Source organism: Lygodium microphyllum, chromosome 7, assembly GCF_053477565.2.
Source record: "Lygodium microphyllum isolate KBCC chromosome 7, Lygodium_microphyllum_v1.1.10, whole genome shotgun sequence".
NCBI lineage: Eukaryota > Viridiplantae > Streptophyta > Polypodiopsida > Schizaeales > Lygodiaceae > Lygodium > Lygodium microphyllum.
Window position 1 is genome coordinate 37328680 of NC_141141.1, and position 10770 is coordinate 37339449.

A 10770-nucleotide genomic window follows, 5' to 3' on the forward strand; every position below is an offset into this window, starting at 1 on the left:
TTGATAGGTCTAGACAAAGCACTCTTCATGATTTTGATCGAGGTGGGAGTATGTACTTGAAAAGTTTAATGCATTTCTGGTTGAGCTAGGATAAAACACCAATGTTGAATGTTGTACACGAAATAAAAACATAGCATAGTTGAGAGAAAGAATAGATCTCTCATGGAGGTGGCATAATGTATGATCGAAGTCAAGCTTTGCTACATGGTTTTTGGCTTGAGATTGTTATGTGTGTAGCTTATGTATTAAACATGTGTCCCACCAAACTATTGCAATCTAACACTCCGTATGAGGCTTGGCATGCCAAAAATTCGCATGTTGCTCAATTGCATATTTTTACATGCCCGGCTTATGTAATAGTACTAGTACAACATCACAAAAAAAGATGACAAGATTGTGAAGTTTATTGGGTATAGTATCAAAAGCAAAGGTTACAACTTATGTGATCCACAAACTAAGTTTATTTGACACACACAAGATATATGTAATACTTTGTTGCCTCTTTTCAAGCAAACAATCAAATGTAGTACCAATTGAGACAAATTTTTAAACTATGCAAGCTTGTAAGGAATCCATAGATTGATATATTTCTAATGGAGAAGTGAATGATGCACTTGTTGATGAGACAATAGACATTGACCAGTCTAGGACTATGCCAAAATGATTGGTGCAAATATTGTATGACAATAAAGTGTATGTACTTTTATCTAGTGGTACTTGTTTTAGCTCTGACAATGCCTTTAATGCATCAAATTGTTATGAATTGGCTATTTCTAGTATGTGTGATGAGGATGAGCCTGCTTTCTTTAGAGAGGTACACAATTTAGAAAATTGAATGGCTACTATGCAATTCAAGTATAATTATATCGTAAAAAATGCCACTTAGTAGTGCTTGTCTGAGTTGTTGCTGCAAAAAGACCATTGTTACTAATCGGGTTTACGAGTTGAAATATAAGCAGATGGTAGTGTTAATCATCAAGGCTAGACTTGTGGCAATGGGTTAAGTATATGTCTTTTTAAGTTGTGCAACATTAAAATATAGCAAAAATCAAAACACAAACTACAACATGAAAACACAAAATGTTAAAGACTGAATACATGCAAAAAATACACAAAAATTGGTTATCCATGCTCCAACAAATAGAAGAAGATTGATTAGCACAAAAAAACTAGGAGGGTAGATAGTCCACAACAAAAAACAACACCCACAGCCTAAACATGGATATCTGCAGTGATGGAAGCATAGAAGATTGTTGTAATACAGTGCACAACACAAAAGAAAAGAGAAAACAAAATAACACTGCAAGGGGAGAACTTAGAAATATATGGGGGAAATGGAACCCATATACCAAACATGAGAGAGTTATGTACATGGTACAATAGTAAGTCAAAGCTTGGTATGAGAAAATGCATGCATACTTGATTTCACTTGGTTTTCAAAATAGTTCCTAAGAGCACCTTATATATTAGACATAAGGGTGATAAGCCTCTAATCATATTGGTTTATATCGATGAAATATTGCTCACTTGACACAATGAGACATATATCATTGATTTGAAATATGAGTTGAATTTTACTTTTGATATGTCAAATTGGGCTTATTACATCATTATTTCAGCACTCAATTCAAGCAATGTGTTGTAGATAGATGTTTGTGCCAAACAAACTACATTGAGACATTACTGCAAAGATTTTATCTTGAGAATTGTAAGTCTATTGCTATTCATATAGAAATAGGTTGGAGTCAAACCCCACATGATGCCACAAGTGATTTGTGCTTCATGCTTGGCAACTCATGCATATCATGGTTGAGCAAGAAACAACCCACTATGGTTTCTAGTTCTCTAGTTGTGAAGTTGAGTGCATGGCAGCTTTTACAACTAGGATTGTGTGTATTTGGATTAGGCACCTTTTGGCCAATTTGGATGTTAAATAATCATGTGCCACCAACACCTTCATTGATAGTCAAATTAGCAGTTGCATGGAACCCAATGTTCCATGCTCATACTAAGAACATTGAGGAACATTATCATTACATCAAGTTATTAATGCTTAAAAACAATTGCACTCACATTATGAATGCATATTTTCATGTGCTCTGATGCCATGACACTAAACACATAATGGGAGGATACTGGAACTACTACACCAAGCACACACAAGAAAAAGCTCACTCAATAATAAAAGAAGAGAGATGGAGACCAAAACATTTCCTTAATGGTTTTTCTTCATTCTTTCTCACACCAGGTTTTCTTCATTCTTCCTCATACAATGTAATATATACAAAGTATAAATAAGATACAACATAAAGAAACATAGCCTACTAAGTTAAACAATGCATAACTGACTATATTAATTGACTCGCCCTATAACTATACCAATTCTAGATAGGTGTAACTAACCAAATATAATAAGTGATAACCTAGTATCTATGTGAGGATCATAATGACCACTAACGTAGTGAGTGTAGATATACATACCTATTTAATCAGGCAATCCATCATCAATGTCCACATATGTTAAGCTTACCATCTCAACATGGACATGCATGCCCCTCTACTCACACTATTTGCTCAATTGTAAGAATGAATCAAACACCAATGCCCCATTCTACATGCTATAAATGTCGTTGAAGTCCATTTTCATACAAAGCTCCTTCTTTTGATACCTCTTCATAATCCTCAAAAGATTTCGACTCTCATATACAATCATAATGATAGTGAGTGTGCTACTATTTTTTAAAGGAAAGATACTACATATCATACTAATATTAAATCTAATAAAAGAACATCCGATTATATAGACTACATACGTAAATACATCATGATTAAGAGCCCTACCCATAGCTCTGATATTTTAACAATCCCAATGTGGAGATAATCATGGTGTGTGTCAAAGAACACATAAATATGGTGGATTATAATAAACAAAGAAATCCATCACTAATGATGGAAGAGGATAAATAAATTGTACACTAATAATTGATATTCCACACTCCCAATGCTACAATACAAGGCTTTTATACTCACTCATACAAGTGACTGTCTTAGGTAGCATATATCTTGACTTTTCCATGATTAATACTTATCCACTCGCATTGCACATTTAAGATGCAATCACACACACACCTCCACAAACACCAAGCTTACATTCTCAACAAACTATAAGACTAAATGATCCTATTGGACCATTTAACCTAAGCATTTAGTCAAGTGGAAAAACCACCCCAAGGCAAGCATAACTTGGCAATCGATACGTTCATTAAAGAGTCGCTACACCCAAATTGGGTGCTAGTGGCATTCATGTGCTATTATTACTCATTGTCTTGCTTACGTGCGCTTATTCTACTCTAGTTGAAGCATTGTAAGCACCAACTCCTCAATAAATCAAACATCCTTCTCTTGTAGCATGTATCATTCCTACTAGATAACTAGATAATACTGTGGTTTCAAGTTCCTTCCATCGTAGAATATTGCATACTGATATTTAACCAACTGACATATTTTGCTACAAAAGTTTGAATCCAACATTTTATTTGTTTTAGTTATGCAAAAAAGTAACCACCTCACATATTTTGCTACAAAAGTTTGAATCCAACACTTTATTTGTTTTAGTTATGCAAAAAAGTCAAGGCTTTATATTTGTACAAATAATTGGCACACTTCCAACATGCATGTTTCCAATACACAACATTGAGCACTAAGGTGCATTTCATTGCACTTGTCTAAACACTCTCACCATGTTACTTACCAATTTAAGGTTGAGTACGATGACTTATTTCAAACGCCTTAATACCATCATGCTACTTCTCACCACATATTATTAAGCCTTGGTGCAACCAATGGGGCCATGTAATCAAGTCCTTTAAGCCTTACAATAAATGAAAATATTTGTTACCTTCTTTTCATCTACTATGAAAACCCAACAAGGAGCAACTTTGACCTCTCGCAAGTACATCATGCTCTTCTTTTTAAATAGGTGAACTAAGCAAGAGAACCTCTTTGCTCCGTTCTTCTCATTGGGAACCATTACTAGAGCAAAGATGCTAATCATATTTGGAATGGTAATTGGGGCACAAGTCCATCAATGTAACCATGATTTGAGTAAAGCTTACAACATGATAAGTCTACATCTGACTCTAGGATTACAATTCCAGATCCATCTCATGCAGGCAGCCTAATGCAATGACTTCCTAGTGTCAGGTTTTGACTCTCGTGCCGTCTCTCAAACATTTTTTATTATTTCAAGTGGCCAAATTTGAGTTCAAATTATTGCTCATCATTGGTAAGAAGAAAACATTGGACTATGCAAACATTTACCACCAACTTAACAAAGATTAATAGACTATTTGCCAATATCAACTCATAAAATAGACCTCATGATGCTCATAGGCACAAGTCAACTTTTTCCAGAACACTAAGGCATAGCTTGGTGCACTCTCTCACATTGAGCTAATTTCTTACAATTGCCCTTACACAAGTGTGTTCAATCAGTCAACCATCAAGTAGCATATAGTATCGCCAACTTGCAGGCAGCTTACAGCGTAAAAGCTCTTGCCAATAATACAACAGGGAGAAACCTTCACAAATAGACCATAAATTGAGTTTGTTTCTGGAGTCTTGTAATTGGGTGTTGCAGCCCTCGCTATGTACTACTCCACAATAAAAACCTCTCTCTCTCTCTCTCTCTCTCTCTCTCTCTCTCTCTCTCTCTCTCTCTCACATGTATTTCTTCATTTGAACTCTATAAGCAGGTCTTTCTCAGCTTCAGAATCCAGACTCCTACATAGCACTGCATGGATTACGTTCAACATGTTTCCTGAAAAGAGAAGGCAAATCTTAAAGTGTTCACCACTCTTGCATCATCCATGTTCTGTTGTATATAGCAGTTATTGGAGACATGCAGCCAGCTGCTTTTGTTAATGAAACTGCTTGAGCACTTGGAATGCTCCAAGAGAACTTGTCAGGGCATACATCACCTTACATGTTGACTAGATCTTAGATGATTGTGCTTGCCAGAGAGAGAGAGAGAGAGAGAGAGCCAGCTTGGCAGGGGGACAAGCAGAGCTTGTAACTTCTACTGGTATTTGGCTTCTAAGGCAAAGGTCAAAACAGGGAGAATCATGCTGTACTTATCTCTTGAAAGATACAAGGGGGAAGACCAAAGAACTATGGAGAAAAAACTGACACCCAGTTAATTCAAAATGCTGAGAACTATGTACACTCCTGCAAATAAAGAACTCCCTACATGTACTTAACAGAAGATCTATCTGAAGAGAAAACCATGATAAAACTGGGAGCCAGCAATCAGCAGAACAGCCAGACTCTGAACATCTTACTAGACAACAAAAAAAACTCCTCAAACAATTAGAAAGAACATGTGAGAACACTGAAGCCACAAGTAAAGAATCCGCTTGTATCCAATAGGGCGATGTCAATGGTGCTTTATGCACACTCCTTTCTTCAATCTAGGACAGCAAGATGTTTCATAAGAGGTAAACAAGTGACCCTGCACCATCAATTAACAGTACAACTGTTACGGACATAGCTTGGACAGGTAACAGATAGCCTTTAAACACATGTAAACCAAGAAAGGATATGCTATTCATATTCCAAACAAATATGGCTGCATAGCCTTTATTACATCTGCTTTTCAAAATAGTAGTACATGGATGATGATCATGATCTAGTCCAAAAGAAAAGGTCACTAGATCCCCAAAATTAGCACACTATACAGCTTTACCGAAAAGAAGAAACAACAAGAAAAAAATCGTAAAGCGATTCTCTCACTGCGTAAAAGTCACACATTTGTATATTGTCCGTTCTGCATGCTTCCTCCACAACTCAATAGAAACTATATATTACCCTCTTGAAACCATTCTGATGCAAGGCCAAACCAAAAGACACCTACAGAAGTAAAATTCATGCCCATGATAGTGCCGCAACAGTAAAATGGTGTGCTCAATTCAATGTATGTTACACAGTATGCCGAAACACAGATTTCTCAAAAATAAAAGCCAAGGCGTGTCTCCCTACTTGCAATGCCAAGGCGCCATATAATGTCCATGTTAACAAGCCAAAGCAACTTGCCATACTGATTACTGATCCTAGAACCTTCACGTAATTAGCTTGTACAGAGCACCTAACAGAACAACATACGTGATAGTACCAAGATGGTGTTGAGCTGCCCCTCCATAGTATGCCTCGTAAAGCACCAAATCTCATCAGAAGCCTCCCAACGCCACGATTCATTCCTCATGACCGACTAGCAACGCCTGGACATAATAGGCACATTCAGGTGAATAGGCATAATATGACTTTTGAAACAACTGCATGTTAGAGCCATTCTACAACCAGAAAGACTACAAAATAATATCATTACAATTTTACAGCACAACTAACCCTTATTACTTTTGGCAAACCTATGCCTTTCCTCCCAACATATTTCGCAGTACACAAAGATATAGATAGAACCAAAGATCAAACACAAAATCCATTTTTTCATACTTACATAAATCACAAAAATATAAGAGGCCTTACACATAAAATAAGCATAAACTAGACCTGATCTAAGAAAGATCAGTGGCAAATACACCAGGAAAAAATAAAAGATCACACAGTGTGTTCACCAACAGCAGAGTAAGTCCTAAATTGAGCATCACTATCATGTTGAGTTTGCCAGTTTGTCATGCTAAATCCAGCATTAGCCTCCATGGAAGAGTGAATACCTATTCCACCATTGATTCCAGAACCACCAGCAACTGGATTATATGCACCAGCAGCTCCTGGCCCAGATAACATTGCTTGTGTTCCATCAGCTTTCCAAGTTGACTCGCCATATGCTGTTGCTGCTGCATATGCATCATTGTAAGCCCCTGGTCCATCTGCAGCTGCTGGTGGACGAGCTTGGTAGCCCCCTGTGTTGGATCCATAGCCAGCCTCACCTGTGCCATATCCATAGCTACCATTGCCATAAGAAGCTGGACCTGCTGCCTGCCCAGTAAGAGATGCTGATGGCCAGGCTGGAGCTGCATATCCAGGCATACCTACAGCTCCACCAGTCGCATACCCAGCAGGGCTCACACCACCAGTAAAGCTATTGCTCGAATTGCCCCACGGACTTCTTGGTGCCACTGGAGCATTAACATACCCTGATGCTGGAGCCCCTGCAGTGCCATAAGTAGTAGGTCCTGTCACATATGGAGCTGCTGGGGATGCACCTCCATATCCACCAGTGTAGGCCCCTGCAGCTGGGTATGGAGTCCCATATCCACCATTCATGGCCATTCCATAGCCACTATTACCCCCATAACCAGGGGCTGCATAAGGAGAAACACCATATGGTGGAAAGCCACCCCTGCCAGCAGGCATGGGATGTCGAGGAGCTCCATAAGCGTTTCCAGGGGCAGCTGGGACATAGCCTGGACCCTGGCCTGCATTGTAAGGCATTCCCCGCCCAGCCCCAGAACCAGAACCAAAACCTACACTGCTGGTGCGCCCACCACCTGGCACAGACAGTTCCCTCGGAACTGCCTTCTTAACCTCAACTGTCTTCCCTTGCAGCTGATGAAATGCCTGTTGCACAACTTTCTCAACAGCGTCCTCTGAATCGAAGGTGATAAAGCCAAAACCACGGGGCCGCTGGGTATTATGGTCATACATAACCACGACATCTGTGATGTTCCCAAACTGAGAAAAATAATTCTTGAATTCTTCATCTGTAACAGTGGAGGCAAGGCCGCCAACAAAAATCTTCTTGGTGCGGGGGATGCCGCCAGGTGCAGCAGGGGCAGGCTGGTTGCTTCGTGAAAAATTGTGCTGCTCCTCGCGGGGGATGGCTTTCTTCGCCTCAATCTGAGCAAATCCGAGAGACCGGGTAAGGGCATGGGATGCCGGATGAATAATACATGAAATGAGAGGCACGGGTACAGAGGGAGCTTACCAGGCGGCCATCGATGGTGTGCTTCTCAAGGAGGACTCTGTCAGCGACAGAGGGATCGGCGAAGGCCACGAATCCGAAGCCGCGGGCACGGCCTGTCATGCGATCCTTCATGATGACGGTCTCGACCACCTCGCCGAAGGCATTGAAGTAGTTCTTGAGCTTCTCCTCGTTGGTCTCCCATGGAATCCCTCCTATGAACAGCTTGCCGCGATCGGAATCCATGACCGCCCTGCCTGTACTTTGAGACAAATGGGGCACGGCACAACAGAACACCCTTGCCTCTGCTAAAACCCTTAATGCAAAGAAGAAAGAAAAGCCAAATAACAACAAAAAACAAACAAAAAAGAAAAAAGAAAAATAGAGAGAGAGAGAGAGAGAGAGGACCCCCCTTCACATACACAATAAGTGTTTGACAATTTCCTGTGTGGGAAAAGAGGCTCTCAGCCCCTTGCCCCCCCCGCCCCAACAACATCTAGATAGGTGTCCAATGCTTCCTTGATAGAAGCTCATAATGTTGTCGTACTTCGCTATGTGTGGGAATTATAGTGGAAATTTATTGAAAACTTCTGTTAATACCACATGTGCGAAGGGGGTAGGCCTACACAGGGTGGCCAATCAGTAGATGTTTGACAAATTCCCTTTAATAGTTTTGACATTGTGAATTATAGTGAAATTTTATTGAAAACTTCTTCTAGTACCACAAGTGCAAGGGCGAGCCTATGTAGGGTGGCCAATCTTGAGAAGTTTTAGACAAATTCGCAATATAATTCCCACATTGTGAATTATGACAATGTCATGAGCTTTTGCACGACAAAGGCACTACATGTGGTGCCTCCCAAGCAGAAGCTCAAAATGTCAAACAATACTTTGCTCAAGAAGAGCTACCTCATGTCTTTATCTTTTCCTAAGGAGCCATTCACTACACCTAAAAGATCCATTTTTCACATAGCATGTGTGGGAAAAAAGGCAACTTAAAAACAATTGGATCAAAGAGCGATTTCGAGGGTGAAGAGAAATAAAATTATACTTAAGTAATTTGTAGAATTGGTTGTCCCACCCCATCCATTTTGTAGAAAAGCAAATTTTAATACTAACTTGCATGGACATTACAGAAATGGTATATAGCTTTGAATAAACAAATGAAAATGGTTGACAAGAAAATTTTAATACTGATTTGCATGGACATTATAGAAATGGCATGTGGCTTTGAATAAACAAATGAAAATGGTTGACAAGCATAGGGTAAGACTCTCAAAGCAATTCTACATTTCTTTGGACCTTTAAACAATGTCAAAATTTGGCAACTATAGTTTCTCTTGTTGATAGGTGTCTCATTGATTAAGCACCTCGGACTATTAGTGATGATTGCCCAAGAGGAGTGGGTTTCCAAAACTTCTCCATATCATTCTACTACTAGGATTATGCTTTGGAAGAGATTTAGAATTTTTATGAGACAATGAGAATTCAAAGTCACTAACTTCCCAACACTTGTTCCACTAGCTTGAATTTGTCAAACAAGGTATGTTCCTTGGTACTCTTAACTATATTTATGAATCATTATACAAAAACATAAACTCTCATCAAGCTAGACAATAAAAATCAAGTGCAGCATATTAGAAGAGAGCATTTGTGTGTGGGATCATGTTTTGATTATAGCAAAGGCATCCTTGAGAGTTTGATGCAGGCCATTTGCATGCATGTGAGATCTTTGATTAACACATATGTGTGTTGTAATATAGGCTTTAGGCACCCCAGTGACCTCCATTTGTTCCATAGGTTGGGGAGGCATGAGGTTTCTAGATAGGTTTATCCAATTTGGGTTTTATTTTCATTATACCAGTTACCTTTGGCATCTTGAGAGAGAGAGAGAGAGAGAGAGAGAGAGAGAGAGAGAGAACAATACTATTCTAGTGATACATGAAGACACTTAGGAATGGCATGGCAATTTTTCCTTCTTTAAGATTATTTCTCCCTTTGTTTGTTCATATGCCCAACTAGGGCTACTTTAGCTTGTGTACTTGGCACACTTAAAAATACTCATCTTTTTGGTTGCATGCTTCTAATCTTGTTATTTTATGTATATGTGTAGACATAGCATCCCATAACATCCGGGCATCAATAGGCATCAAATGGGCAATGCCAAGAAGCATCAAACATTAAATGTCAAGTGATGCCCTATTTTTTACATTCCTAGGACTGTGTATACAGCAATGACTGAAGGTGGAAGCACTCGTATCGATTGTCGAGAGCCAAGAACCAATGCTAGGGAGTCTGAAGATGATCGAGAAGGTTGTAAACAGTGTCGGGAAGCCGGGGAAGGAGCTGGAAATGCCAGGAGGAGACCAGCCCAACCCCCTAAAAACGAGACACATTTTGCGCTGGCTGTTCCTGGGGTGTCTTCAACAGTGCTATTAAGCACTTGGCAATGAATAGGGGGCTATGATGCAACCCTGCAAGGTGCCAAATGAAGGCCGGAAGATCGGGGAGGAGGCGGGAGATCAAAGCATACCTGCAAATGAAGGTGCCATGGCTGCCATTAAAGCTTGAGTTGAAACTCTTCAAATCCGGGCTGAAGAGAATACCAGGCAAGCTCCAATGCCTTTGCTTTGATACTAGTTGAAAGGGAAGTAGAACCCATGAGGAAGAAGCTTGGCGGTGAGAGCTATGGCGCATGGAGAGCAAGAGCAAGAGAGAGAAAGAAACTCAAAGTGGGAACTCCAACAACCACAATGTGTGGCCAGGCCTTCCTTTATTCAAACTATCACTAAAAGAATAAAGAATAAGTGACTGTGATGCGCGCCTGCCACCTGCAGTGTGCAGTGCGGGTA

At 39.8% G+C, this 10770-nt stretch overlaps 1 protein-coding gene across 4 annotated transcripts; it reads right to left on the reverse strand.

Moving 5' to 3' along the window:
- Positions 1-4805: 4805 nt before the first annotated feature.
- On the reverse strand, positions 4806-8257 carry LOC148033351 (heterogeneous nuclear ribonucleoprotein 1-like). 4 transcript variants are annotated; one of them, XR_015691301.1, is made up of 4 exons: positions 7943-8256; positions 6729-7854; positions 6170-6275; positions 4806-5509 (listed from the first exon to the last, which is right to left on the reverse strand). XR_015691301.1 is itself a non-coding variant. In XM_087681264.1 (3 exons), exons 1-3 carry the CDS (start codon positions 8162-8164, stop codon positions 6256-6258), a joined length of 1368 nt encoding a protein of 455 aa, XP_087537390.1. In that variant the 5' UTR covers positions 8165-8256; the 3' UTR covers positions 5938-6255. The 4 variants fall into 4 exon arrangements, 2 of the variants coding, with proteins under 2 accessions (XP_087537390.1, XP_087537389.1); XR_015691300.1 differs by having other exon boundaries at positions 6160-6275; XM_087681264.1 differs by lacking the exon at positions 4806-5509 and having other exon boundaries at positions 5938-6275.
- Between the last annotated feature and the right edge of the window lie 2513 nt (positions 8258-10770).

Bases quoted from the DNA above. Each gene is read 5' to 3' on its own strand.
- LOC148033351 (XM_087681263.1), bottom strand. From the start codon at position 8,164: ATGGATTCCGATCGCGGCAAGCTGTTCATAGGAGGGATTCCATGGGAG. The intron at 7,855-7,942 runs GTAAGCTCCCTC...GGATTTGCTCAG, and splicing joins ACACCATCGATGGCCGCCTG to ATTGAGGCGAAGAAAGCCAT.